We start from the raw sequence: 18,324 nt of genomic DNA on the forward strand, positions 1-18,324 counted from the left end.
ATCTCATTTCGCCACAGTAGACACCAGCATAAGGTTCCATAGCAAAAGTGATAGATCGCCACCATGAGGACAGCCGCAAATACTCAACTTCCTTACCTGTGCCTGTCTCAGTGACGAGCAAAGAATGCGGTTACTAAGCATTGCGTTTATGGAACCCGAGGCACATGCAGATACCCCATGACCTCGCGTCACTTCCAGAATAGAATGAAAGGACACATTGTTAAAAGCACCCTCAATATAGGAATACACCCAAGCTAGATTGTTTAAGCGAGAAGATCTTTTCATTGTTGTAAACAACATCATGAAGCAGAGTGATCGTGGATTTCCCATACTGACATGCATGTTGCGTTTTATGCAGTAGATATTCAACTAAGCTAACGTTCTTGATGTGATGATCGATTATTTGTTTCAAAGTTTGTAGAAGAAAAGAACGTAAGCTGATAGGCTTAAAATTCTTGTCTTCTTCATACATGAGCGCCCCTTTGGGAATAAGTCGACCACTTATCTTTCGCCATGCTTTTGAGATATACTTCTTCAAGACATGTTTGAGTATAGCAAATCCCTTTTGCAACAGCACGGGAAAGATTATTTTCCGGGCGATTTGTATGGAGCAAAGCTGTCAACTGCCCACTGGACGGATGCTGTGAACATTGTTCAGCTCCGGATCGATACAATCTGGAAAATGTGCGTCGAAGAGACAATTAAGAACATCTTTTGCCTCTTTCACGTAATTACCATCTCTGGTTTTTAGTATTGATCTGAAAATCGTCTGTTCAGGCTAGAGACATTAGTGCATAGGTTCTGCCAGCCAACCCGTTCTGCAGATCTAAGACATTATATGCACTACGAGTTAACCATCACGCTAACGCCGGTTCTAAGCTCTTCTTATTTCCTTCTTCATTCTTTCAAGCTTAGCCCTCCAGTACGAAGCGGACAAGTTTCTTTGTAGGATGCTACCATGAACGAGCTTGTCTTATCCATTAGGCCATCCAAGTCATCTAGTTGATTAATTGTAGGAAAAGGTCCATGAAATTTAGTCGCCAAGTATTCGAAAAAGAGATCCTAGTTTGTAGATTTAGGATTACGATATATTACCACCTTTATACTGACATTAAGATGACATCTATGATCTATGACATCTATGATCGCATAGAGACGGTTCAGTTTTATGTGGAACCTGCCAATTTCGCAGCTCATGCGAAACTCTTTTAGAGCAAAGCGTTATATCTAACACCTCCTCTCTCCCAGATCTAGTAAAAGTTGGTCGATTTCCTACATTCAGAATACGTAGATTTGTACTACTGTACTGAGCTGCCCAAAATGATGTGATGAGCATCCTTCGCTGGTAATCGTAGAATTTGAATGAATCGCAACGCAACCAGTATGCAGCGTTTTTTCACTTTAGCCAGAAATGGGACTGTAGGTTCACGCTTGAGACCGCGTCCGAGTGATTACAAGTGCTGAGACGTTCATACTATCACCGGGATGTTATAATGTCTGGAAGAGCGTGAGTATGTCCAACTGCATTCGTAGTATCGTGCGCGTCTGAGTCGTCGATGACCACCCTTGCAGCATGTGGAAAGTGCTTCTCCTCATCCAAAGCCAAACGAGATTGGTTTGGTAACTGTGTTCAACTCGTAAGTGTCTATCGTGTCTGTTAGCGTTGCGTGCCAAAGAATGCACTGTAGTGGTCGATCTTGTGGGTTGACATTGGTCTGCCGAAACATTTTCTTCACGTCTGACAGAAGCATGATTGGTCCGATTATTGAAAGTAGATCCACCTATATCACTGGCCCAACCAGCAATACATCGTTGAGCGATATGATGTCTTACAAGAAGCATCAAAGACCACGCGAGCCTTGGTAGTGGCGCTTGATGCCTTGACCATCGACTGGTGCGGTAGGTGGCACCGTTTGACTGATCCCGTAGGAATCTCGGCTACCTTACTCATGTGTCCCAGCGTTAGATACTCCTCTATGAAGGCAGCGTACTTATCCCGTAGTGATGAATCTCTTGCCAGCTTACATGTCGTTCCATGAAGTCTACGGATTGCAATGCCTCGTGACTCTCCCAACCGTGAAAGTACGTCTTCATTCTTGGGTAAAGCAACGGTGTACCGACCATCTGAATTCCTTTGAACCGTACTTAGAAACAGATTCTCGCAGCGTTTTTTATCCAGTGAGTGAGTTTTGCCAAACTTCACCTTCACACAAGACCAAAAGCGAGATATCAACTCGTCAAGCCCATCCAATGTAGATACGTTGAAACCGAAACGTCGCCGCGTATAACCCATAAAAACATGGGGTCATTGAGAGTCTCCCGTATCTACCGTATTCCCAATTCTTCAACCGGTTTCGAAAAATTCGAACAACGACTCGATGTCAAGCACGAAATCCACTGCGCTCTATTCAAATGAGGCAGGATTGTAGAGGTTGGAGAATTGCCCGTAGCCTTGGGTAGAACTAATAAACCCAAACCTCGAGAAAATGAAGATATTCGTGAGCGTATCACTACACGTAACCTGTGCTTAACCTTGGTTCAAGTTTGTACAATTCTGAGGACTGATACACAATAGCGTAAAACATTTATCCGCTAACTCATGTAGTTGTTTGCCGAACTCGAATCCAAAACGGCGTGAGCGGGAAATCGATTACCTTCGTTGTCTTTAATAACAATAACTGCTGTAGCCAGTAAGACATTAGAAGAATACTGGTGAGTCGCACCAGATACGAGAATATTCTCTTTTGTAACAGAGATCTCTTCCTACCCACGTTGAGTGACCGGCCCAAGTAACAATATTGGTTATATTGTAGTTTTATAGCGTTTGATAAAACTAATCTTTAAAACCATCCATGCCTACTCCATGGTTTTAACATCTTCTTACAAGCTGCTATAATCCCATATTATGACAAGTTGGACCCGTTGTATGGCAATCAGTACAACATGATATGCGAGCTGTTTTAGGAGTAAACGTTTTGTTATAGTTTTATCTAACTTTTAAAACGCCATTTCATAACCTCAACATAAAACCTTCTCCTGGCCCAACAGTTTAGAGAACCTTTATTTGAGCGTTATAAAATCATAATAAAACTACCTATAGTTTAAATGAAACATTCCTAAAAGCTTCTTATGCTTAACATGTCACAACTTTCAGTTTCAACTAGAATTTTCTCCACGGGTTAATGTATTCAATAAAATTTATTTAGGTTTTATTCAACAACAGTGCTAAATTTCCATGATCAAATTAAATGTCTGATTGCTAGTTATATCTGATTCTCCAAAATATCAAATAACTAATTGCTTTATAGATATTTATGTTCCATACATGCTTGTTTGAAGGTATGCCATTTAATTTTTATGGTGAAATATCATGGAAAAGTAGCTCAAAATAATTGCGCCCCATGAATTCGGCTGAAAATGAACATTTTGTGAAAAAAATAAGCAAAATTAAAATTACACGTAATTCAATTCTTATTAGAAATTCTTTGATTGGTAGAAAAGTGAACTTATTTATTCATAAAATTTTCCGAAACATTGAACACCACTGTTCAATCGAACGAAAAAGTACATATTTGACAATTTTTTCCTTGCGTCTTGTCATTTTCAATTCTAGACGACATTTTTTTAAAATAAAATTCACTACACTCCGAAATTGCTTTTTATAGGACACGCGTTTCTGAGTTGGTAATAACGAAGGAAATCATATAACTATTAGGTTTGTCATAGACCTAAAACTATGTTAAGACCGAGAAATTATATGTTGGGATCCATCACTGCTTGCAGGTTTTAATTATGTTGACAGCGACTTCAACCAGGATGATACCTGAAAGGTGGGTATCATTACTAGGTAGCGATGCGGTTGTCAAATTTGCCTAATAAAGTAGAAAACAATGCTAATGTTTTTTCGATAATTTTCTGGCATTTTTTTCTACAGAATACTTTTAAATCTGTCACTGTATTATTCTAACATGGACTTACCATGTTAGAATAATACAGTTCTAGTAATAGAAGTAATAGTAATAGAAGAAATAGCCCAGTTAAATTCGCCTGCAATTTGAGCTAGAATTCGCAATGAATTTCGCCGGAATTCGAACTAGAATGACACAACCGATTCCAAGTCGAAATTCCGACTGCTTTAACTGGGACAAAATACTTCAGAGCCGTTTCTGTATTCGATTTTTCAATTATAGTCTTCTTTTGGTAGCAAGCCGAAGTAAACAGAAGCGAGTTCTTGGCTTCTGTTGACTCTAGAGAAGCTTCTAAAACGTGGATTACAAAACAGTTTGACCGTGACAGCTGCAAAAACAAAATCTCGCGCCGTGTTGGTAAACCGTATGAACTGACAATGGTTGGGGTAGCAGTCTGACTCAAGGTCGAGGTCAACCTAAAATGGCATCAGCATTGATATGTATTGTAGTTACACGTTAGTGGTTAGTTACACCTTAGCGTGTATTCAGCAAATCTTTTAGTGCAATCGCGCAACACTGCTGTCAGTTGACCTGATGGAAATAAATAATGAGATAGTCTCTTTCCAGTTTACAAGTCTCAAAGCAAACCATTGAGGATGGAGAGCAGTGCTTTCCGGCTGGGAAAAAAGTAGAATCCTCTGGTGGCCGAAGACTACGAGTGCAGCAAAATTGATGCGAGACGAAAATTCTCTTCCTGCCTCTAACTGGCAACGGATTCAGTGCGTCGTGAAGCGCCAGTAGCGAACACTGACGGAAGCAGAAACTGAGCTCCAAAAGATGGAGGCACGCTCTGATACCGAAGCAGATGAACGGTCAGTTGCTCCTCTTATTATTTCTGCGAAGAAATTCCGTAAAGATTTCACTCCAAATTCGAGTGCAAAAACACATACGCCGAAATTTTTTAACAAGTTTATACCTGCAGAGCATGATCTTCAGAGCGTGACACTACAGAAGCTGGCGCAGGACCAGAAAGAAGCCACGGTGAATACAATACACGGCAAACTATTTGATTTTCTCATTAAAGCATAACCTCATTTTCATTACAGGGTACCTTGCAGTTATCCGATGTAAGTATGCACAATTTTATATACTATACTGATGAAGCGGAAACAGGCGCAAGCGAAGATGGAATGATTATGCAGTCTGTCTCCTTCTTGAAACCTTCTCCAACCGGGTTCAGTAAGACCTTCTGCGGTGTTTGAAGTAGCGTTCGTGGATCTTGAGGAAGAGTGTTGAAAAGCCGCCTGTTCAATATCTTCAGAAGTTCCTTCACAACAGTATGCCTTATGTTGAAAGACAGAGCCCATCGTTTAAGATCTCCAAGGAGTTCCGTGTCAACAACTACCTCCTCTGCATGTTCAGAAGTATCAAAGCGATTTTCACCTGTCAAGGCAAAATAGCCCTGTCCAGATTCTTCTTCAGTTTCGTCTTCAGAATTCATGGGATTAGCTGCTTTCATTGCTTCATCATCCGTATGGTTTCTTCCAATATATTCGGGTGCCAGATTTCCAGGGATTTCTTCAGAAGAGTTTTGTGCTGTCGAAACCGCGTTGTTCTGTGACAATGAGCGATTGATTTGTCTAACATTTTCTCTTACTTTTCTTTTATACGAGCCACTCGCCTTAAAATTTGCCCAGTTACTCATTCTATGGTTTTATAGAATAATTACGGAGCAAAATAAATAAGGACAACATAAAACAATAATAAAATAATTGGCTTCAATGGTGCCTTTATAAAACCAAAAGAAAACAATGATAAATCCTTTCAGCATTTTGATTATTACTTGGGGGTTCTAGTCCAGCAGTGATAATGTTGACCAACAGCAAGTCCTTAGAGTCCGCCGATTGAACCTCCTGATCGAGATTCTGCACTATTCTTTTGAAGCCTTCGACGAGTACTTGAATATCGGTGACTGATTCCTTGGAGAGTGTAGGTAGATTAAAGTGAGATTGTACCTGCCGCTTCTTCAACTACTTGCTGTTGTTGAATCGCCTCAACAGCATTTCCCGTATCACCTGATAATTGGTCATGGAGATTTGGAGTGGGTCGATCAGGCTTGAAAACACCCCTTCAAATAGTGGAACTTCTGCACATATGGAACCTTCCAGTGTATAAGCGAAGTGAACAAGTTCCGGAAGCTTAACCATTTATCCACGTTTCCATTGAACGTTTGAGGCTTAATTTGTGGAAGACGGACGTGGTCTGAGGTCCCATCACCTACTCGAAGAGACTGCTCCAAAACCTGGGGTTCCTGAATATGGTTGACCTTATCCATATCCATATCCACTGAAGCTTTCCCACCATTCTTCCAACTTACCAAAGCGTACTTCGATATGAATAACCGTGTTGGGCACCTTAAAAGATTAGACAAACCGCCGAATATCGTTGAAGGATAGTTGTATGATAGCCATATTAAGGTTATAATTAGATGTTTGACGACTGGTTGCGGAAAATTCACAGATATTTACCAGTTTCTCAATCTCTTATACGTAAGCAAACGATATATTTATAACTTTCCCCATGTTTCAGCCGTTTTTGACAGTATTTTTCAAGGGAAAATCTGACAAAAACGCGTAAATTAGATTTTACCTTGAAAAAGGCCATCAAAAACGGCCGAAACGTCGGGTAATTTATAAATATATCGTATGCTTACGTATAAGAGACTGAGAAAGCCATAAATATCGGTGATAGTTGTATTATAATCGAAATACAGTAAAATTTCACCGTACCAGCCGAAAATCTCACCAAAGTCCCAGACTTGTGCCATGGAAGTGCTTTTTACTGCTGCGTATTGGCAAGATAATTGATTGATTGTTTTATTTACGTGACTTTAAATAAAAATATTCATTCGTCACGCGTATTGGCAAGTAGTCTTTAAACGGTTTTTTGAGCTGCTGATTAACAGCTAAATTAGAAACTCACTTTATTATATTTTTGGCAATAGGAGATTATTACCCAAATTTGCAATTGCATGGTCTATTATAGAAAAGATAGAGAATCCTTCCGAAAGTTGTAGAAACCGATCCGGCAAATTTTGCGTGCATAGGAACAATTCAATACTTCCTAACCATATGCAGCTAGCATGGTTATGTTCCAAAGTAGTCAAGCCATCACTATACTTTCGGCGGCATACGTTTTAAATCTTACTCGGCGTAACGAAAAGTGAAGCATTGAAGAGTTGCCAGTATACGCTCATATGAATGAGCGGTGTCAGATCCGGTTCATCGGTCGAAACAATTAATCACACGATGAAACAAATCACTTAACTAAACACCAGCATAAACAACAAGTGCAATTCTATCACGTCTGGTGTGTGTACTTATGTTCGATTGCCATGCCAGATCGATAATAACTCCCGGATAAACAACCGTCCGCGGACATGCATAACAGCGAGTGATCGAATTACTGCGCCGACCGAGGCTGGCCCGCAGATAGCACAATGTTTGCTCTCACACAATTTTCCCGTTACACGAACTCATATATTAATGCAAATTAAAATTTAGTGAAAAATATGATAACGCTAATTACCGCGTAAACATAATTTACGATGGAATTTTGTGAACGAGTGTTGTTTGAATCAACAATGGAGACGCATGATGCTGCACGAGCGTTGGCAGTGGAGTGTCATGTTTCGTGGTACCGGGCTAGATGTCATTTCCACAAATCACATTAAAAAAATGAATTTAATTATACATTTTGGTTGTCAGATTTGTCACTGCTACAATCTCTGCCAAAGGACAATATTTAATCCCCACCCGCTCAGCTTGTGTGAGCATCCGGCAGTTCATCAAAGTGGCTTCCGACCGCCCAAAGAAAGACGAATAATCTCCACCTAAATTTATTTTCCGCCGATTGGCTTGAACCAGGCAGAAGGTGATTGGAAAAATGCGAATGTATAATAAAGAGGCTATGATAAGATACCCGACCCACGATTGGATAGGTCCATCAAAGGACAGCCGAAATGATCGTGAGGGTGATGATTATGATGATGATGACTACGATGATAATGTTAGCTTTGTGGAGTACCCCACCTGCTTTTGCTTTAGATTCGATACGATTGGGAGCGGAAAGCTCTCGCTGGTTTGTGACAGTTAAGCATCAAAGTGTGTTGAGTCGACGTTTGAGTTGATAAATATTTAACGCCTCACGTTTTCTCCTCGGTTTGAAGCGATGACTTGCGATGGGCGTTTCGAATTGGCCCCATAATGGGGTTTCAATTCGGAAAAATTGTCGGAAGGCAATAATGAATATTTATTGCTGGTAGAAATCTATTGAAATTGGAGTGCTTCCAATTGCATTTTTGGTCTGCCGAATGTGGGTGGAAAAAAAGGGACGAGACGATCAACCAAGCACGGTTCTAAAGTGATAGATAGCTTCTTAGAAATGGAGGTGTTTGCCTGTGGACGATGATGGTGGATTCAATTTGGACACTTGTGATTTATTTCGATCGATGTTCGTGGTGCTAAATTTCCATTCTGGGTTTCAACATCAACTTGCTGTAGTTTGTTCCATTTAGTAACCATTTGCATGATATTGATATCATTGAGTTGCATTTTATGTTTTTTTTTAAATTGGAATACCTTACTATCTAACGTTAGGCATAATTCTCAAATTTGAAAATTTATCAGCATCACAAAATGCATACCTGTTTGAATCCTTATATTCGCTTCGCTTGAAGACTTTTTTCAGTTTGTGAACTACTTATGCTTTATCCAACGAATCAACAAAGATAAAACTGTTTCTGCACTAAAGAAGTCAGTCAAGTGATTCGCGTTTAAAAATGCCAAAATATTCTGACTCCTGCGGTTGAAGACAAAGGATTAAGTGGTTGAGATAAAGTCTAAGCTTGCTCATATAACCCTATTCTACGCTTTTCTAAACTTTCTTCCTTCAACTCTTTGCTCTTCCTAGAGTACTACGTTTCTTAATATTGAAAAATATTTCACACCTTCCAGTCCCTTGCTAATAAAATGTCGTTACAATATAAAAAATTGGTTTTAAATTAATTTTCAAAACTGGCTCAGCCCTTCATCAAAGAACCATCAGTGTAACAATTTAGAACTGGGTGTAAAATTATCAAATTTGGCAAACTTTCACGAAAGTACACACAGAAAAAAATGTTGGTAAAAATAAGAGTTTTTCACTCTTAGCAAAAAACAACCAACGCATACTCTTAGTTTAAAAATAAAACTTTTGTTTTGGGTACTATTCTTCATTTGCTTAAAAGGAAAACTTTTACTTTGATTATTATTCTTCATTAATTTAAAAGTTTTACTTTCAACCTAATAGTTGGCGTTGGTGTTTTTTGCTAAGAGCGGAACACTCTTACTTTTACCAATAATTTTTTTTCTATGTGTATATGACATGCGTTAAATCAAACCGAGCTGTAATAATTTTTGTCTGCAATTTTTCATGTCAAAATTTATTTTTCGATAACTTACCATATGTGCTCTAAACTTGTGCGCATGTTTTTAGCATCACAATAAATGCAGTAGATTTTTGGGCATGAATATCAAAATGGTGCTTGTGCCTCTTTGGTTTAATAAGACCATATTCATGGTCAGCTTTAGCCTCTCTACAAAATGTGTGTGGGGGGAGCACATTCCTGACAAAATATTGAATTTATATTAAGAGCAATGCAAAACAACTGTTCGCCCCTTTGTCTTTGCGAAATCCAAATGGTGTATCTGAGAGTAAGTCCTTTGCTTTGCTCCAATTGTCAAGGCGAGATAGGATAATTTTCTCGAACAACTTTCGGATATAGGACAGCATTGCAATCGACCGATATGAGTTGTCGTCGGAGGTTAATTTTCCTGGTGTTTGGACGGCAATAACCCTCACTTGTTTCTAATCGTGTGAAACAACGTTATCCTCATCAAATTTATTAAATAAATTGAGTAAACGTTTCTGGCAGATTCTTCATCAAGTTGAATTTGATTCCGTCTAGGCATGTGATTTTATTATTTCATGATACAAGAGAAAGTGACAATTCCACCTTCGAAAAGGGTGCCAGCGGTTTGAATATTCTGCGCTCTCGGTAGTCGGTGGGTCGTGTCCTAAGGAATGCTCATCTATTTTTCTCTTGTTCATTCGTCAACGAAACGGCACCAATAACTACGTTGATTGGCTTTCATCAAACTCTTAATTCGTGTTTCTAACGCCACGTAATATCGATAGCGAGCGGGTCGCTCCGAAAAATTTTGTACGCGGCGGCCACCTTCGCGTACAGGTCTGCGCATTCTTTGTCACACCATGGGTTGGGAGATCGCCCGCTAGAGCTCACGTCTGGTACGCGTTTATTTTGAGCTTGAATCTCGGTATCGAGAATTAAACCAGCCAAGAACCTGTACTCTTCCTCTGGAGGAAGCTATTGTGTGGACTCTATTTTGCCGGATATCGTGGACGCGATTAATATTTCGTGTGAGGTCATATGAAACGTGGATTGTACTCGGTGGCCTTGAACCGCTAGCAATAGAAATTACGATAGGCAGATGGTCACTGATGGGAGGATCAGGGATTGGCTTTCACATGCAATTTTATCGCAGCAGAGCAGAGGGACAAGTCTAAGGCGCTTGGACGCGTTGGAGAGGCAGGAATCCGCGTCATTTCACCTCTGATCAAAATGGTCATATTGAAGTTGTCACAAAGCTTGTGCAGACTTCGTACACAATGTTCGCTCTGGTTCTGTGCTCATTTTAAACCCACATTTTGTGTACGAACCTGAACGCGCGATTCCAAAACATGTGGACATGTTCGCATGTACAGCTTGTCCGTACACGGTGTGCGTACACCTGGCGTTCACACAGGTTCATGGCACCAGTTTTCTGTTTCACACTTTCATCAACCCTAGTCTTTTCGCCTTGTACGTACTCCGGGTGCGTGTGTTTGAACTAGAGTCTGCACATTGTTCGCTTGTGTTCGATGTTCGAGGCGAACCTGTACATCGAGACGAAGCATGTTTGAGGTGAAACGCGTGCACAAATTTTTGTAAACAGGCTGCAATCTTGTCGATGTGCATGGGAAGTCTGACCCCATGCCGTGGGAGCTAAAATCACCTAAAACTAGCCTCGGTTCGAGAAGTTCCGCAATATCGCAATACCGTCGGTGTCCATTTCAGGCTCTAGGGGGTGTAGGTGGTAGCAATGCATAAGTATTTGCCTTTAATTCTAGTTTGGCGCTTGCCTGGTGTCGAGGGGAGGTTGATTCGGTTGAAAGAATAGCACTTTTTGATACGTAAAAGTACTCCTCCGTAAGCATCTTCTCGTTTCAAGCGAATAATAATGAAATCGTCAATGTTAAGATCTATTTCTGAAGTAAGCTATTTTTCATATAATACAAAGACATCGCGTTTTAATTTATTCATTAAAATTTGAAAAGAATCGATTTTCGGGATAGTACTTCTTCAGTCATACTGTAGAACAGTAATCTAATCCGTGACCTCGCTGAAAGGAGGCATCATTTTGTAGTCAACTGCATCAATAATGTTTATACTCCTGGGAGAAAGCTTATCAGGATGCTTTTAAAAGGGTCAGAAATTCTTAAATGTGTGAAAATACGATACACAAAATCAGAGAAATTTCTTAGGTCAACGCTAGTTTATTTCTCTGGTAGGGATATGGAGATACTTGGGGTTTTGGATGTCCCTGAAAGTGCTGGGAACTCCTTTTCTGAGCTCAGGTTTTAGAGACTAGGAGCTGCTTGCTTCGATTTTTCCCCAGTACTTCCTCGAACTGTTATTTTTGGAGGGCAGTGAAGGGATATCTTTTGGCCTTTACAACGAAACTTGGGTGAAGAAATTTTCTTCTTTTTCTATTTCTTCTAGGCGTAGCAGAAGATTTTCCATCCTGGGGTTCAGCATAATCGCATTCGTCAGTAAACAAGTCAAACAAGTTAGAATAGATATTCGTAAAGACCAGTGGCGTCACTATCTTTAGCATTTCTACAAAAGATCGCTTAGAATGTCCCTGAAGAGAACGCTTCAGTTCCTCCTCGTGCTGTTTGTACGCGGGACATGTCGGGAGATCATGTGAGTTCCCCCCACAGCACAGTGGTCGGAAATGCCAAAAACGTGAACTTAATTCACTAGAGGCCAAACCATCGTATATATTTACAGGGTGTCTTTGGAAGAATTGTTTGTATGAATATTCCCCACAATCTGATAACAATTGAAATTAGGCATGGCTTACTATGATCGAACTAACAAAAACAACTTTTTATACTGACGACGTAGACAGTTGGTGTCTTCGAAAAAGTTTTAGAAATGCTCATAGTGAAGAATATTGTTGAAGAACTTGAGCTTGTAGGACTAAAGGTTATCGAGTTATAAGGCGTTTTCTATGGCAACCCCCTTAAATCTAGTTTTTAAGCACAGTAGAGAAACTTTTCAATACCCCTTCCACGGGAATTATTCACATGATTTCCAATGCATTTCCCACAACGAACCTTATTACTATAACAATAATGACACAAAAAGGTGAACATTTAGACGAACCTTGTGAAAAAGGAGATAGTTAGGTAGAGCAGACCCGGTGAAGGTCACCCGATAAGAGTCTGAGGTGACATATGTCCTCTTCATGGCAACCGCGACTGATACTGAATGCAATCCATTGCAGTTCAGTATCTTTATTAACTGAATGAAGAGGTCTATATAAAGCCAGCAGATCCGCACAATTCAAACTTGAATCGGAGACGACGCCGTCATATTCAACGCGATTAGATGGCACATATACTCTGTACTCCTTCGTAGAGGGCCCGTAACTAGCAATGTCATTTGCCTGCTTCAAACTAATTACCACCATTCGAAGTTTATCAGAGCGATATTTGGACAATGCTTGTAATATTGATCCAAAACTAGTCAAATCCAAGCATGCTTGTCCCAATGCGGTACGCTCATTGGCAAACCTGTAAAACTATAATCGCGGACAGTTTGGTTTTTATTGTATTGCGGAAATGGTATCATCAAGAAAATAAATGCAGTAGAACTACTTAAAGCATGTACAAGTGAAAGGCGTGATGAAATATTCTGATGTGACGATAAAGCAAACTACTTGTTAATTTTGAAAACTTCTGAATTGATGTTTAAAACCTGGGAGGTTTCTTATGACGTTTTCGCTTGACAACGCAGAAACGAAAAACGGTTTTTTATTTCAAACAAACGATTACAATAGAACTGAGTTGGGTTCACGCATCTCAGCAGCGTTTAGAACAAAATCTGGTTTATTTTTTGGGTTAAAACTCAACCCAAAGTCCATCAAGCTAGGTTTGAAACTGGTTTCAAACAACCCTGTTTCTAATTGGTTCTATTGGAAAAAGTGGGAGCTTACATCAAAATAGCTCTTTTGAAACTTTTGTGTATATTGTTGTTTTGCAACATATTAAAAATACCAAACTAACTTAGTACGTTGATTTCATGAAGCGATACTGTTATTAGTCATTTTTGCTTTTTAGATAATTCAGGAATCCTGTGAGTTGAAGAGGGACATGTTGCCCCGGTGGGGCGTATTATACCTTTCTACCCTACTTCAAAATATGGGATAATAATTTGGATTTGTTTGAAATTTGAGATTATTTTTTATATTAATACTAAGGGGACAGTTTAACACATCTACATCTTAAAACAAAGAATTCAGATCAATATACAAACAATATTAATGCAGTTTTATTCAGACTATAAGATGTAGTTAGAAATATTTTTAAACAATAGATAGAAAAATTTGTATTTTTTACAGGAACTATTATTTTATTAACAATTGAAAGAAGGAGACACATTATACGGCTTTTTATAAGACGAAAGACATACACAAGAGGGATTGATTCCAACATCAGAGTAGCAGAGACCGTATCAGGGAAAGCGAAGACAAGATGGATAAGAATGACAGGGAAAAGAAAACTTTTGGGAAAATTGCAGTTTTTTGGCAAACGGAAGAACACTGTCAGAACATCATGAACCCAATCGCCGGCTGGCCTCCTTGGATCCTATGCTATATTCCCCCCTACGGAGAAAGAAATGGATGACCACCAATCTTTATCTCTAGGGTGAAAATTTTTGGTGAAACCACTCTTTGTACGTAATGGGCACACTTCCTAACTTAACAAAGTCATGGGTGCGTTTCGACTTCGTCTCATCAGAAACCGACACTAACCGTTTCGTTAAGATATGGCGCTGGAACACTAGGCGCACGACCAGACAACATGGTTAATGTCGCGAAAACCGTCATCACAAGCGCAGAGACCACTCTCCACGGCCCCAATACGTGGGAGATGCGCATTCAATGTATAATGATTTGATATGACCTAAGATATCACCCAAATGAAGTCACGATTTTCATCCATCCCCTTGATTGTTGATACATTTGAGATTCCTAAACTTGTATTGTTCCATGAAATTTGTCAGTTTTCGAATGTTCTCTTACAATAAATACTGGGGAATTCGTTGAAGCTACGCGATCTTCCATAAATATCATCTTCTTATGCCTAAGAGTCCACCTTCTCATTACCATTCTAATCTAAATGTCAGCCATCTCATTACCCAAAATGGAGCAATGTGAAAGAACGCAAGCTAAGGTAATCTTGTATGATTTTTTAGCCAAAGTACGCAGGAACTCCCATGTTTTCCAGACGAAGTACATGGTATGTTTTCCACGCTACATCGAACGAGGAGCCTCCTTAAAACTGTAAAGGTGTGGGTATGGTTATTGATAGGTAAACATAAAACCATCAGTTTTAGGGAGAGAATTTTTGCAGCACAGGCTCTTTTATGATCGCCCTCACTACTACTGCTACAATAATTAGTATAAAAGCGATGCATAGCTGCCATCATCTAACGAACGTTGCGGTGAAATGCGCACTACGATACTTAACACGAGCATCTTTGTTGTCAGATAAATTTGTGTGTTTAAAGAAGAATCATTGTGTTTATATACAACGTCTATTATTTGATTGCGAATCTACATGGAATGCTGTTGTCGCCGAAAAAGAATTCTTTGTTCCGTGTATTCTGATCAAAGGTTGAATCGAGTACACAACGTTGGGCCTAGCCACCAGACGAAATATTGTTTCGTTAGTCCGTTAACGAACCGGTGCCAATAACCGCGTTTTTCAGCTTCATCAAGTTTTTCATTTGCGATTCACATACCGCGTACATTTGGGCGATCTGACGTTCGGGAAATCCTTGCAAAGACTTTTGCACGTACAATTCTGTGCACTCTCTGCCCACCACGGAGTGGGAGACCGTCCACGGTTGTCCGCGCCGGGTACTCGTTTCGTCCCCAAAACGCTCCTATATAGTGTTTTCTCGGCCCTGGCGAATAATGTTAAAATTATGGAAGATCTACGTCGGAAGTTTACAAGGTTTTACATAATGCAAATGCATTGTGTAAAACCTAGAAAAAAATGGACTAAAGCACTTACGTCGGTTTTGTAACAGCACCCATCAAGGGACATTCTCAGGCCTTTACGAGGAAGCTTAAAAGAGGAAATGATTCTTCTCTTTCGAAAATTTATAGGTACATTAGAAGATGTACCTCTCGCTCTTAGTCGTAGCCGGTGGCATAGCACTCTAGCATTTCTTCTCGGAACGTTCCTCAAAAGAATGCTTCAGTTTTTCCCAGTATAAATTAAATGTGGTATATGTCGACAGTTCATGCGGAGTCTCTGCACAGAACTTCTCATAAATCTCTCCTCATTTTCTAAATCGTGACTTGTCTTTACAATGGGTAACTCTATTGTCCCATTGTTTGCAACAACGGTAGCTCATGCTCCGGGGCACAAAAAGACGAACAAGTAGACCAGCTCTGTGAAAAAAAAAGTTTGAATGTACAGATCTGGCGAAAGGCTGAACGCAATTGCTTGTATGCCAGAATTTTCACTGACTAAAGCGAAGGGATCTGGAAGGAGCCAACCCCATATTTCTCAATTACGGTCCCTCTCGGAGATTACACCATCAATTTCTACTACCCGGCCGGGTACATAGACAAAATTAAGTTTTTATTCGTACTTGCCCGAGTGTTGTTTAGTTATCTTTGGTCCGGAAGTAGACCATCCAGGGGCCGTTTGTATTAAATGGATATGGTTTGTATTGAAAATGATTATTTTTGACATTGGTGTTCAAAGCCCATTAAGCCTGAAAGGATGTCGTCGTCGGAGCTACTTTCCCTTCAGTCCACACTATCATGCGGGCTTCGGTATCCACCAAAAAAGGCTCTATTGCCAGGAATGGAAAATTAATGCAACAAAATTTGTAGAAAGGAGTAATTGGGACAAAGCTGTAGAAAATGGTCCATGTAGCATCAATAATCAACAAACACGTTTTCGCTAAGCCGGCGGTCATACAGCCCGTTAACAAATGGTGTTTTCAAATGGCCATCGGCTATGAACAGGAAGTTTTCTTACACTTTCATATGTGCCTTGTCTGAGCTTTCGACAGTACGAGTAGAAATCATTCCGTGTCTTATTACCCACTCGGGAAAAAAAGTGTTCCACCAGCCCTGGCACTAACTAATGGATGGGATCAATAGAAAGTGCTAAAATGAATTAGAGAAAAGTAACCCTAATAACTGACATACCGGAAGAAAGTTATAACTTGAAATTTCGCAAAGCCACACCAGTAAATGAATATATCTAGAAGCTCTTCCAGGCGAAAGTAATCGTGGTTAACCCATTCATGTCCATGTTGTTTGTGGACAACAACGTTTTTGAGCACCTATAACTTTTGCTCACAAAAACAAGTAAGGCTAATAAATGTGACTATTGGCTTTCATTTGAGCATTAACAGTTATAAGGATCAGCTTTGGAACTGAAGTTATTGCAATTAGTCTGATTGAACTCCAATGGAGCAGTGCTGCCAGGGACCGTTTACGTTTACGACAGAAAATGATTTTTTCATATAACTTCGTTATGTTGCAATATTAGTGAAAACTGATAAAACTTATCAATTTAGACTATTTTTGGCTACCTTTTTCACGCAGTTGGACTATTGTAAATACTCTAGGAGAATTGCACTAAGCATTGGAAGGTAAAAATTGAGCAGCTTCTAGCACTGCAAAGAAACAAGGTAGGTACCTTTCTGAAAAAAAGGTTTTTGAGTTTCTTGACCCCACCGTTTTCAAGGAAACATAGTTTTGAAACCCTACATGCACTAGAAAAAAGTTGGGCATGAAAGGGTTAACTTGGACTGCAGGATCCAGCATCCTTGAAGAACAGTGAACATAAAATAATAAAAGTGCGAAATCAAACTACATTACAAGGAAAGGATAGTTAAACTTCATCCAGTCAACCAATCGTTTTCAAACTATTGTGTATTAATAAAAATTTTACAGGTTTGTTTCATTCAATGTTATAAGTATGTACCTCTTAACTCTACTCATAAAGTCTAGTACAACATCCTGATTAGAAATCCAACATCCTGATTAGAAATCCAACATCCTGATTCGAAATTCAACAAGGTTCATCAACGGGGGTGGTATGGCTTTACTGTTTCAGTTGGTGCGATAAGGTAGGCGTAATCTGATAACAGTAACCCTGGACTTAGGCTAAATATTAGACCCTTCTTCGGCGTGTACCGGAAGGGTTGATACCTAACCTCGAAGCTGTGAATGCTTAAATCGATGTGATAGAGCGCAAAGAAACCGTTTCAAAACTAGGTCAATTTTAGGATGCTCCACGGCGCCAGCAATGATGTTCAAATGTTTCCTGTGAATGCGAAATTAGTTCATTTGTTTTAATTTTATTCAGAATAATTTAAATGATTTGACGGAACTTGGGCATGGACTAGGAGAGCTTTGATTAAATATTGTATTAGACTGACTCAAACATAGATTTTACGGATGACCGCTTAAGGAAAAGAAGTGAACTCTACAAGTAGGGCTATTTAAAGGTGACCTCATGATGAATCGGAGAACTTAAAGATTTTGGTTTGAATGTTAAGTAACTATTCCGTGCGTGTTACAAAAACTAAAGGGACTAGAATAGCAAAGAGACGACATGTTCAGTTTAGAATTGGAATTCAGCTATAAGCTTCTATAGCTGAATTGAAATTCCAAACATGACATGGCGCCTCATTGTTATTCTAGATTCAAAACACAAAAACTATGTTTTTAAACATTGAATAATTTGGCACCCATCCGTTGGTTCTTAATTATTAAACTAGCTATGAAGTCTGTATCGTACGATTGAACCGACCTAATTTCTCGCAAGTCTGAAGTTTTGACTGCGAAGCATAAATGGTAACTGAAACTTAGTTGCTCGTTTGAATGAATCTACCCAAACAAACCTGATAGCACATTATGCATGAACAATCACCGTCAACTGTGTATTCACCAAACACAAACAAATTCGTCGCTTCAACACAAACAAATTC

The 18,324-nt window shown here is 39.5% G+C and overlaps 1 protein-coding gene across 1 annotated transcript; it reads right to left on the reverse strand.

Annotated features, from left to right (window-relative positions):
* Positions 1-1,786: 1,786 nt before the first annotated feature.
* LOC131687052 (uncharacterized) lies at positions 1,787-2,293 on the reverse strand. Its single transcript, XM_058971093.1, has one exon. It carries the CDS (start codon positions 2,291-2,293, stop codon positions 1,787-1,789), a length of 507 nt encoding a protein of 168 aa, XP_058827076.1.
* Positions 2,294-18,324: the final 16,031 nt, after the last annotated feature.

Source organism: Topomyia yanbarensis, chromosome 3 (assembly GCF_030247195.1).
Source record: "Topomyia yanbarensis strain Yona2022 chromosome 3, ASM3024719v1, whole genome shotgun sequence".
NCBI classification, from domain to species: domain Eukaryota; kingdom Metazoa; phylum Arthropoda; class Insecta; order Diptera; family Culicidae; genus Topomyia; species Topomyia yanbarensis.

Excerpts from the sequence above, each read along its gene's own strand:
- LOC131687052 (XM_058971093.1), bottom strand. The coding sequence starts at position 2,293 with ATGGGTTATACGCGGCGACGTTTCGGTTTCAACGTATCTACATTGGAT.